The sequence below is a fragment of the Leuresthes tenuis genome, unplaced genomic scaffold (assembly GCF_036924035.1).
Source record: "Leuresthes tenuis unplaced genomic scaffold, fLeuTen1.0.hap1 SCAF_20, whole genome shotgun sequence".
In the NCBI taxonomy this organism is placed as follows: domain Eukaryota; kingdom Metazoa; phylum Chordata; class Actinopteri; order Atheriniformes; family Atherinopsidae; genus Leuresthes; species Leuresthes tenuis.
Window position 1 is genome coordinate 11,982,133 of NW_027325374.1, and position 12,648 is coordinate 11,994,780.

The following is a 12,648-nucleotide window of genomic DNA, read 5'->3' on the forward strand; positions in this document are numbered from 1 at the left end:
AACCTCAGCTTTTCTGGAAAAAGGCTTTGGGATAACTATGTCATATGGCAGGCAGCGCTGATCAAATGAGTACATATTTATTTGATGAATTTTGATGATGAATATTGATATGAAATGTGATTGTAGTTGGCACACAAATAGCATGTTTGAACATCATAGATGGGCTCACAAAAACGGTTGATTTTTATATATATATTTTTTAAAATGATTATTTCATTCAGTTTTAATACAAAACAAAATGAAAGGCAGCCTGAGTTGTTGCATTGTGACTAGCTGCTGTAAGTGATTGAATATTTCAAGCAAAAATCTGACCCAAAGCAAAGATAAATGACCCAAAGCACAGTTTTGGTCTTTGTTTAGTACTGATCAACTAAAGTAAGAGCTTGCAAACTTCCTGTATCCAGTTAAGAACTTTTCAGTTTCTGCATGGCGTATTTTCATCCACTTCTCCTGTAAAGAGAGGACCTCCAAGTTCAGTGAGATTTTTTTTTTTTTACAGTTCTCAGATTTCTGATGGCATTTAGATCAGGGGACTGTCATCATAGTGAAACCTAGAGGTTGTGCTTCCATTGTGGGAGTCAGTGTGCCTTTTGGATCATTACACTGATGTAGAAGGTGTCCACTTTTTTTTTATCTTCCGCTGTTTGCAACACAAAGCACGACCGATCCAGCCAGCAAAGTCAACAGTTCAAGCAGTGTTATTTTCATTCAGTTCTGCACCAAATATACCTTTTCAGTCATCGCAGCCAAAAAGGAGTGTTCCAACTTTAATGAGTCCCCGGGGCTGCTTTTCACAATGCATCTGGCTTGATTAGATCGTCTTATTCTGACGGCGCATTGTGTGGTTTGGATGTGGGACAGATTTTCTCCTGATGAGGCATCTGCTGATTAAAGGCTCGAGACTTTATTGGGAGTCGTGTGAAAGCTTAGATCCTTTAATGTGCTCGTATTTTTGTATGGTTCCACCTTCTTTTTTCCACGCCAAAGATTGTCCAACACAAAAACAACACCAGTCCTGCTAAGACTGTGTCACAGAAAGAATCGTTCATCTTGAACTTGAATTCTGCATACGTGTCTATTGTTGAGCAGAGTTTTCTGTGTTGTTAATGTGTTCATCTGTGTTTGATATTACAGCAGCTGATGAGAGAGCGTCAGCAGATGGCCAGTCGTCCATTTGCCTCAGTTGCTGTTTCACTGGATGCCAGAGGAGAGCTAACCGAAGTGTTGCAGCCTCTGGCTGAAGTGAGTTTAAATAGATTGCTTGCTTACACACACACACACACACACATAAGCTTTTGTTACTGTGTATTTTTTAATTACTTATTGCCTGAATTCAAATATTTTCATCTTAAAATAACCTTGATCTCTTTCATGAACCCATTTTTGCATCAGTGTCATTCATATTCTGTACGGTACGCACAAGTTGATATTGAAAGGTGCTTCAAAGGACGTAAACTAATATGCTACGGTTTTTTACTGCCACATAATCAAAGGTTATCGGGCTGTGCTCTGCCTCAGGTCCTCTATTCACTAAACGTTTGCCTTTCATCCAGTCGTCAATAAGAAATCTGTCGGCCTTTTCTTTCCATGTCTGTCATCTTTTTGTGAAAAGTGTCCTCTTGGCATCAATGCAGCTCTTATATATATATATATATTTAATAATTTTATTTTTAACTGTTCTTATTTCCTAGCAAGAAAAAAAAAAAGAAGAAAGGAAAAACAACTTTGATAAGTGACACTATAAAAGGAATGTGCTCATATTATTTCTGAATCGTGATTGGTTTTGTTATTATTTTATGTCCCAAATGATGCGATTTACCTTAAAATGAGCAAAAATGTCCTTTTGGGTTATTTACTGTACATATATGTTATATGTTCTATGTCTTTTACACTCAAAATGAGGTTTTATTTATTATTATAATGCCCTGGATGCTCCTATGCTACTGCTCGGTAATATTCTGCACTGTCCAGTTTGTCCTACTCTCAGTTATTTCTCTCGTACAGATCAGAGTGTCAGAGGGCTTGGTGCCCGGGAAGGTGAAGCGTATTTTTAAGAAACACGCGGCGCTGCATACAAGTACCAACAGTGATTCCTCAGCCAGGCCTAAGCTCTGTGGCTCCTGCTTCTGCAAGAAAGAAAATTGCTGTGGCAACGTGTGAAGAGGCACCGCATTAGCGCTGAGTGTAGTGTTGAGTGGTACTCATCGGGCATTATGGTGTTGTGAAGGGCAATGTAAGGCACATAAGGGGAGAAAAACAATGCTTCTCAGCTCTCTGAGTGCACTATCCTGTTGCCTTTTTAAAGCAGACTAAATCAAAGCAGCGTTGCAAGCAGGGCAGTGCCTTGATTAAAGTAAAGTGTTAATTGCATCCTTGTCATAGGGACGGGGGTCCACCCGGTGCTTTAATGATTTATTCCAGAAGTGCTCCTTGCTTTCCCGCACAGCAATTCAAGACTGCGTTCTTGTGAGTCACGTTAAAGTGGAGACTCTGCAGAATGCTGGAGAGAATTTAGCTGTAAATGGTGTCGCTTCTGTTAATCGACCCTTTCAAGACGCAGAGCGGACGTATGAATCTCTAACTTTCCTATTTAGATTTGCATTAGGGCTGCATTACACTGACAATAAAAACAACTAAACTGGCACTGCAGTGTTTTTTTTAATTCAGCATTAAAAAGGATCAGGAATTTTTCTGTAGAATATTTGAATAGGTTATTTAGAAAAGAGGTCATTATTTTTAGATTGATAGTGGGGATTTTGTAGTGGAGCGCACCTGTGGGCCTAGAAGGGCTGTAAATACCACTGCCAGTTGGCATGTGGCTCTGCGGTTGGCTCGTATTAATGAGTAGACTCATTTCTCCAGTCAGTTATGTGTATTTTTCAACGCCATTTTTGAATACCAAGGCTGCATAATGCTCACTGGTAGCAAACATCTTTATTTCCAACAGCCATGAAACTACACAAAGAATGTTTTGTCATATCAAAATCAGGATATGTAGACTTTCCCATTTGTATCAAGCAGCAAAAAGAAGTTGCTGCATTATGGGATACATTTTTTTCCCTACTTAGTATCATACATCCGGTGATGTCACTGTTACTCATGCGCATGTCAGTGTCCACACATCCTCTATGGTCCATTCTATACAAGCAAAACACTTTGATATCATCCATAAAGAATGCTCCAACCTGTGGCCTAAAAGGTCAAATTTGGATAATTGATTGAAAATGTTCTCCTTTGTTTGTAAAGGAGACGATCGTTGTAGTAATAATGATGGCAAAGCGTTAAGTTGATGATCAGATGTTGAAGTCACGTTCATGAATATGTGAAGGCAGCATTGATGAGATGTTAATGCCAGAAGGGCACAAACTAAACGGTAACATTTGCTACACTTCAAAGGATCATTAAACGTACCATGCAGGGAAACTAATTTAAAAAAAAAAAACAGTGCTAAAAAGCTCATGTTTGTCAGAGCTCTTTAAGCATTTCTTTGACAGTCTTTACAATTTCCATCTTTTGCACCAGAATTGAACATCAGCCATATTAATTTTTTTCACAAACTAAAACTATGAGTCGTGTTTGTTGGTCTAGATGTGCTTTGTCATATTTAAAAAAAGCCTTTATCTCAGATGTGTTTATGTTTATTCTGCGTGTATTTTTGGAAATGAAAACTGAAAATGGTTCCCGATGTGCAGATGCACGCTTTGGATGACACACAGCTTCATTACATACCTTGGCACCAGCTGAAGGTGAGCCATAGGAAACGGCACTAATTCTGGTTTGTAAAGGTTAATTAGTCAGCATCTGCCACCACTTAGCTTTTGCAAATATTTGTTGGTGTCAAAAAGGACACGGCTACTGCGTTTTGTTGTTTCAACGGCTCTATCGGCGCTTTTAACTCTGACCCAGTTCTGACTGACGTCGCCCTGTAAAACTTTGACTCTTTTTGAATATCACAACTGCACTGCAAACAGCAGTTTGTGTAGGAAACGGGACACAGGAGGGCTGCGGCACCAAAATAACCCCATTGCACTCATTCCAACAAATGAAAACCTGCAACACTCTCATCTCTGCCTCCACCATCGGCTCCGATCGTGCTGCAGTAGTTGGTTGCATTTCTCTGTTGCTACCTTAGAGACTTTTCCAGCTGGTCTAAGTGGCAAAAAAATAAATAAATCAGCACAGTCTTTCCAATTTGGTGATTTAAACCCCCAAGATGGACGTTGCTTTTAGTGACCAGGATGTCAGCAGCTGCTGGACAGAAAGACATTCACTCCCTGCGCACTGCAGACCAAGATGGCTGGCATTTAACATATGGAACCACTAACGAACAGCTAGTGTGATTGATGACACCTGTCAGTGGGGAGAGGGAAGCAGATACAGTGTGCGTGTGTGTGCTGGCGTGTGTGTATACATGTTTATGAGCCTGGAGGGTTATAAATGACCGTAATCCGATTGATTAATGCAAAGTAAGAAATGCAGGCCGTATAATCAGAAGATCTAAGAATTGGATACACAGTTTCAAATGTGTAAATATACATATGTTCATATATGTGTATATATAAAAAACAATAACTGTGTGACTGAACTGGAATGAAAGGCTTTGTTTTTATTTTCCTTCTCTCATATTTAGGGAAAACTTCTATGTTAACAACACTAAGTACACGGGCATCAATAGCCAGTGGAAGAGGTTGGATATTACAGCTTAGTTTATGGAGGTTGGTCTGTTAAATTAATCGGATTAATCATCTGGACCAAATCCAATGCTGCATCATTAAGAACGGCACTTTTTTAATACATTTAAGTAAGATAAAATGATTAATTAACTTAACAGCTGGTTAATAGTTTTGGTGTTTCTACTGTGTAAAAACGAAGCACTTTCACATATTCCACACAGTGGTGTTTCATTAAGTGTCGCATTAACTGTGAGTCCGAAACCGCTGTAATAATGTTTGACCTCTTGGTTCAGATAAGTTTAGCCTACAAATCATCAGAAAACCCCTTAGATAAGCTATGTGTGGCTTATGCAGATATTCATTAGAGGAATCACTTGAAACGTCATGAGATGGCAGGGAACTTAATGGCACCCGTTATGTCAGAGGTAGATTTATTATGACCCTCTCAATCATGAATGGGCCTGAGCAGATGCATGACAAAAAAAAAAAAAAAGCGTTGTGACACAATGTACAGCAGCAAATCTGTACAATTTGAGGCTTCCTTTGCTTCCTTTTTATGGTTCTTCTGAAGTGTTTGAGTCATTCAGGGTATCAGTAATGATCTAGTTTCATGTGCAGGGCTGAAGAAGATACTTGAGGCTTCCTTGACCAATCCCAGGTTTTTTACTAGAGGGTACCTGTGCTCCATGTAAATCCGTTTTGGTGCTTTTAAAGACATTCATGGTTAGAGGGAGGGGGGCAGCATTCAAAGCAAATAAAATGTGAAACGTTTCAAACGTGCACATTTGCATCAGGTTTTTGTTGGACGGAATTTATTACAAATTTCAGTGCAGAACGTTAAAACAAACGACTGCATCCCACTTGTAAAAGACCTTTTTTTCCCTCCACATTTTGCCTCTGCTGCTTCTGTTATCTCCATTTTAAATTCAGCCACACAGAAAAAAAAAAAGACAACCTCCCATCTACTCAGACACGCAGTTACTCCACAATTTCTGTCCTTTCATCCACAGCATGCTGTGAAACCCTTGACAGTCATTATCAGGATGACATGTTTTTCACGCGTGAGACGAGCAGTTTTGACCATTAAGTCTGAGGGTAGGTCATTGCCTCAACACGTGGACATCTGACAGGAACACTCGTGTTTTTGTTGTGACCACTCGAACCATTTGTCTCAGGAGGAGGGCATCTCGACTTCAATGCAGCAGCTCCAGCAGCTGATATAAGTGACTTTTAGTCTGTCAGTCCCATGAAAGGGAACTCGTCACATGGGCCATTGCAGAAAACAATGATTTCAGCATGTTTTTGAAGCTTTAGAAGACAAGCCAACAGAGGGTGTTGCAGCCGCTCTGTTCTGCACTTTAATAATATGATAATTGGGGTTTGTGCAGGACACAGAATGAGTCTCGACTGTAAAATCTGATTTAAGATCGGACAAAGTCTTTGTCAGTAGTCCTGAAATTGTGGTGTGTTTTCCCGTGCATCTTGTTTCCTCAGGGTGCACCTAAACCTGTTGCAGTGGAACCGTGCTCCGGAGGAAAAGCTGCTGTGTTGACTCTCCTCATGCGTCTGCCCTCTGGGCCCTCAGGCTTACCTCCACCTGGACAGTCAGGTAACGGCACACACTGATGGCATTAATATTACACAGCAGACGTGTCTTTTCTCTCGTATTAAAGTTGGGAAATGTGTCCGTGCCCGTTGGCAGTTTCAGTTGTGGTGTAAGGATCTTTGGCTGGCACCTGGGGACCTTTGCGTTGTTTCTCCTGGTTGTAGTGGACCCAGGGAACCCTTTCAGACACACTGTAGAGATTTCCTTGGTCATTTCACTTTGTAGTCACGTCAGGCTTTTTCTTTAATTGTTTGTGATTAGTTTCATTGGCTTCTTTCCCTCAAACTTGGTCAAATTAATGAGGTTAAAAGAACCTAAAATTAGCTGGTTGCTTGTGCAGTGTGTGTGTAAATCCTGCAGCATGAGAACAGCTTAGTCTGATTGGTGCACAGTTCTTGAATGGATCCTGTGTCCTGTGTGAACATTAAAACTCACCGTATGCATGTTGAAAACGTCATACCTGGAACATTTGTGTATTTGTTTGGTTAATTGCCTGTTATTGTGTCTTTCAACCAACCTGTTTCTTCTCTCACTCTTTGCCCTCCTGCAGGACTCATTGTTGCCAGTGCGCTGACAGACATTTCGCAGCAGAAACCATCCGATTTCAAGGACAAGTCACAGGCTTTAAAGAATCGAAAAGCCCTTCCTCCAGCGCACCAAGGGACTTGCGTTTGACTCTAAACCTCCATCGCTCCCCTTTCGACCCCATCTGAGGTCATATTGTTCCAACATGTCTCAGGTCCTGGTTGGAAGCCTCTCTAGAGACATAACATGTATACACGTGGAAGATTTCATTCAGCTGCTACCACTGAACTTTTCATGCTCCAAGAGCACAACCCATATTACCTTTTCTTTTCTTTTCTTTTCTTGTCTTTTTTTTTTTGTTGCATACTTTAACTTCAGAAATCCTTCACCAGCTTCTGCTACAGCCCCCACCCAGCTGGGCTTCTTCCCTTTTTCTTGGGGAGCCATCATGACAAAGCAAAGTGTCTGCATTAAGTGGACACCCACGCCTGTATGTGACTGGTCGTGACATCAGAGATGGATTATTTAGTCATAAATGCTTTGTGACCCCATCTCTTTGGTCTTTGTGAGAGAAAAACAAGGCTGACTGTACTTTAGAAGAAGTCACTATTAAATGACCCTCCTATTCTTGAAATGCAATGCAACAGATGATTAAAAACGGCTGATAGATTTCCGGTACACATACTGCCTTCACAAATTTTTGACCCTCTTTTTGCCTGCTTGCAAATTCTGTGGTGCTGAAGCATTTCACTTTAAAGACTCGCTGTATGGGCTGATTTCATTTGGCCTTTCTGTGAGGAGGATTTGACGCTCCATAACTACAGAGATCACGACAGCTTGAGAATTTTCTTCACACTACTCTGTCAAATGCCATCATTGATTTGTCTTAGCACCTCCTGTACATATGAATTATCCACCCAGCTAGAGCTAAAGTCTGTACTTTCTGTGGAACACGTGTAGTAAGGCTGCAGAGACGGCGATCACTACTGGCGACGTGTGGCTGAAGTTGGGGAAACTTGAAGAGGGCACGAACAAGTCATTCATAGAACTAAAGCATGGGAGTCTCCAAAACACGGGAGAAGTAAGACACATTTTATTAAGCAACTGGAAGTTTAATTTGTTTTAAAAAAAAGTTTTGTTTTCCCAGTTACTGTTTAATAAGTGAGACAGAAAAAACACTGAAGTTCTGGTTGGTTCTTTACTGTAGTTTTATAATTGCATCATTTTGCAACCTGGACATTTTGACACTTTTGAACGTGGATCACCGTGGTGGATGGACCTCGTTCAGGAGTCTGCTTCATAAAAATCAGAGCAGGAACATCACGATCCTCTGGCTGTTTACTTCTTTGTTTCATTTATTTTAAATTTTTGGTTTTTTTTTTCCAAATAGTCCTCTGAAGCTATGACTTTGTTTCAATCTTCGAGTGCAAGGAGTTGTTACCTTTTTATAATGCCTTGGCTTTTCCGTGAACTCTAACAGAGGGGAGGCGAGGACCTGAAGAAGTTTTTTCCCGAAGCTGTACAGTGTCTTGCTGAACAAACGTGCGTCTTTGTCACTTTTGTTTCTTGAGATTTCATGTGTTTTTGTCAGGTTTTTATGGCAAACTGGCAAAAAAAAAAGTATTGGTTATTTTAGGCCTTGTGACCTGATACTATTATATCTATAATAAATAGTTTTTTTGCAACTCTTGTGAAAAGAGCATTTCTGTTAATAATTTGTTTTGATATTTAACAGATTCCTGTGTAATGGCACATTTAACTTGAGTATCTTGTAGACTTAAACCAGTTATTCTAATGTCTGCTTCTCTTGATTTGTCCATCTTTATGAACTGTTTGGGCATTTTCTGGATGTTCTGTTGCAGAAGTGGTCGCCGTGAGGATGGTATGCCTGCTAATGTGTTTTTATTTCGTCTTTGTAGGGTCATCCTTTAATACTGTCATTACACAGGAATCAAGAGTCCCACTGTACCGTGAAAAAGATAACAAACTGCATATCGGTGACTGTCAGTGTATTTTAAAAAATGGACAATGTGCCAGAAAATTAAAAAGAAAAAAAAACAACTCTGAACTGAAAATCTTTTGTGCAATGAAGTCTTTTCTCAAACCCTCCTCGCACTGTGGTACTGCTCTAGATGTTCCCTTGCTTCTGTGTGGCTGCCTGAGGCTTGAAGCCTCTGAAGCTTAAACCTTCAATCTGTGATTGCCTTCCCAGGGAAAGATAATTGCTCACTTTAAAAGTGATCAAATCTCAAAACTCAGCCTTGATGTATTTTGTGTTAGTGCAAGATAATTACTTTCAGCATATTTGACAGTGCAATTTAAATTGAACTTCCCCTTTTAAATGTGTACAGTATAACTATATGATGTAAAGTAGGTTCTTTGTACTTTGATAAACTTTTATTTTAAAGGGATTAATCCAAACTGTTTTATTAGACACAGCTGACTCACAGTCGGCGACTGAATTATGCTGTCTATTAAAAGATAAAAACGTTTTGCAAATGGGAGTTGAATAAAGCTTTTTTTTCCCATAAGGCAAAGGGTCATATTAACCTTTGGATTGTAACTTTAAATTTGACACGTACGGTATACGTTTGCATTTATATTTTCTCTAAAATGACATTCCAGGCACATTAAAATCCCCTTCTTTTGTAGGTGGTTCGTAGTTTCATCTTTATTGTAACACATCTGATAGGAGGCACAGCACTAACGCAAACAATGCTATTTCCACGTTTAATTATTTGGCATGCATGGACAAAAGAGATTCAGTCAAATATGGGAAGAAAAAATCATGCTAAATTAGACATGTAATAGAAATCTAATTGTGTCACTAGACTGCATGTGCTGTAGTCGAGACGTCAAAGATGGCAAATCCTGGTGAGTATTTTACTTTCATCTGCATGGTGCAGCTCAGGCTAGGCATGTAACAAAGAAGAAACGCACTCCATTTGTCCTTTTGAAGTTTTGCCCCCTATCAAGAGGTTTGTCCTCCAGGATGCTTACACCTTTTAGAGTGTTAGTGCTCCCTGTTCAATGTCATTGATGTGCATTTGAATGAGGACATCAGGAACAGAGAGGCAGCCTGCCAAAGTGCTACTCTGGATAATCCTCACTTATTCTTGACAGTGCACTTATTAGCTGCAGGCGCTCTTGGAGAAAAGCCACTAGTGTCCTAGAGAAGTGTGCAAGAGCTAGATTAACCTAGTTAGTGTCGGTGTATGCTGCACACAAAGAGCATACAATCGAATGTTACAGTGTCTCTCAGACTTTTAAGGGGGATTCGATCCTGCTTTTTCTGTCAGCATGTTACTTTTGACTCTCGAGTGCCAACGATGCACCTTTTGCTGAGGGCTTTTTGGTCTGAACTGGTCTTCTCAGCTGGACAGCTGTGAGTGAATCAACATGTTGTGTTTTAAAGGGATGTGACTGGTGGGGTTGAAGCTCCACTGTTCCTTGCAACTTTGTGTCACTTTTAGTTGCCAGTTTTGCACATGAAGCTGTATGACTCCCAACAATCACTGCCGGTTGTTATTGTAATGTTGACTATAAAGGTTATTGTCTTGTGTGCTAGAGTCAAGTCAGGTCAAGATTGCATGTGAAAGGAGTCACATGTTAGGTTATATGAGTAAATCACTAACTGTAATTGTAAAACGAAAAAGAAATCAATTCAAAATAGTCACGAGAAGGCTATTTGTAAAATAGCAATCCTTATTATACCTTACACTGATTATCTGAATAAACTCAGTAGAAGATTTGCTCATGTGAAATATATCAATTAAAAAAGAAGTGGAAGATAATTCCCTGGATGAAATAGGCCCAAAGTTATGGAGTGCAGAAAGAGAAAGAGCAGAAGGAAGCTTGAACACAGATTATTGATTTATGAAGACTGGTTCAGCTGCTGAGATGTTTCCACATGACAAACGTGCTAATTTTGGTCTCTTTGTCTTTGTTCCATTTCAGTTGAACAAAGACATTTCAGTGTTTCATTGATCATCGGAGGCTGAGCAGAGGTTTCACCAAAAAATGTTCATCCAAGCACTTTGTAACTCTTTGAGCAAGACTGATGAAAAACGGATAGAGATTTTCCGAACAGAACTCCAGAGTAGCTCACCAAATGTGTTACATGTGGAGGACTGAAACCTCCAAAACCGCACGGTCAGTGTTTGTGACTAAACAATTCTGGCAGAGCATACGAGAGAAAGAAGCAACCAATGACTGCTCCATGGCTGGAAGATCTGAGTACAGCAGTCTCCCAGAACAAGAACCAGTCACCATCACAGCGACAGACATCCAAGAAAGGGTCTGAAATATGACGAGCTGGACTGCACCAGGCCCAGGTATGATACACACCTTCTGGCGAAAGAGACTAACTGATCTCCATGAATGTCTAGCACCACAAATTAACTGGCTGCTAACGGATGGAACAAACCCAGACTGGTTACCCAGGTTGGACAGTTCCATCCAACTCCCAGCCAATAACCTGCTTCTGTACAAAGTGAAAGGTCCTCTCAGGCAGTGGCTGTAGAGGACTGATTAACAGAACCATTACCCAGAATGCCAGAGTGAAAAGGGAAAGCCAACCAGAATAGAAAAAGTAACCAGGGCTAAATTCTACTTCCGTCTGGACCAGGAAACCGAACCACAAGTGTGAACACACCCTTAAATCCACCCGATAACTGTCTATGGTATATATACTGTACATATATAATATGTGAAATATCATATTCATACAGTTTCACATAATGAAAAATTTAAGCATCTAACAATTTGCAAAGGAAAACATAGGCATGGAGTGTTTTTGGAGTGTTGAAAATGTAGCAATTTCCTCATTTTTCAGCATATAGTTTAACCTTTGGCGTGTCACAATTCTGTAGCCCAGAAAATTTGACAAGTTTACAAACTTTGAGCCTTTGTTGTGAAACTGCTATGCTTTGCTCTGTGGACTAACTTAGCTACTTCATATTCATATTCTTTCACAAAGATGACAAATCACATCATCATCTAAGCCTTTCCTTAGAAACATAACATGAAAAAGATGAGCGACCACACAGCCATTCATGTATTGCAACTCCTTAACATTAAACAGCTTAGCTCAGAGTTTATCACGGAAACTGACAAGTGAATGTGAAATTATTATGGTTTTCAAAAAAAAGAAAGAAAAACAAGCATTAAAGTGAAAATGCAAACTCAACAGCTGTTTCCCCTGCTGCTGTGATGGTAATTACATCTAAATAACAGCTGACTCATTTTAATACTTACATTTGATTTGTTACTAGATTATCAAGGTTTGGTACTTTGTGTAAAAAAAAAACACTACTGACTTACCTTTCCTTCCAAAGAGCTGATCTTAAAATATGCCAATTAAAGACTGGCTGATATAAACTGTCTGCTGCACAAATGTGTCTTTCTGAAAAATCTTTTGTCCAGCTCCAGATGTCTCGATCCGTGTTGATCTGAACTGAGTTCTAAAGATAGAATATATAAAACAGACTGTTACACGGAGACAAGAATATTGGAGAGCAGTCAATCTGATATTTTATTTGATTGGACCTTCATCAATTTGAACAAAATGGTGAGTCGTTTAAAGAAAAGGAAGCAACTCATTGTGTGTACTCTTATTACTTTAAGAATTTTTTTTTTTCGTTAGTCGGTTCCTCATTCCGGTCTCAGGCGCTGCTGATGGTTTAAATATAAATAACAATACTCAATAATACACTGTAAATGTAGGCAAATCTTCAGATTCTTTGTGACTTTCATATTAAACAGAACATACACAAAAAAAATGATAATCCATGGTCATATTTTTCATTGCAAAAAAATTGCATTTTTATGATGGATGCTATTTAA

General features: G+C 39.6%; 1 protein-coding gene across 1 annotated transcript in view; it reads left to right on the plus strand.

The window, feature by feature from the left end:
• The window catches only part of atrnl1b (attractin-like 1b), a 55,541-nt gene extending 46,676 nt beyond the window's left edge, over nt 1-8,865 (plus strand). Inside the window, exons 27-29 of the mRNA XM_072372819.1 lie at nt 1,135-1,242; nt 6,168-6,282; nt 6,830-8,865. Of these exons, the coding sequence (XP_072228920.1) occupies nt 1,135-1,242; nt 6,168-6,282; nt 6,830-6,954 (348 nt within the window). The 3' untranslated portion in view covers nt 6,955-8,865. The remainder of the gene's footprint in view (nt 1-1,134; nt 1,243-6,167; nt 6,283-6,829) is intronic.
• Nucleotides 8,866-12,648: the final 3,783 nt, after the last annotated feature.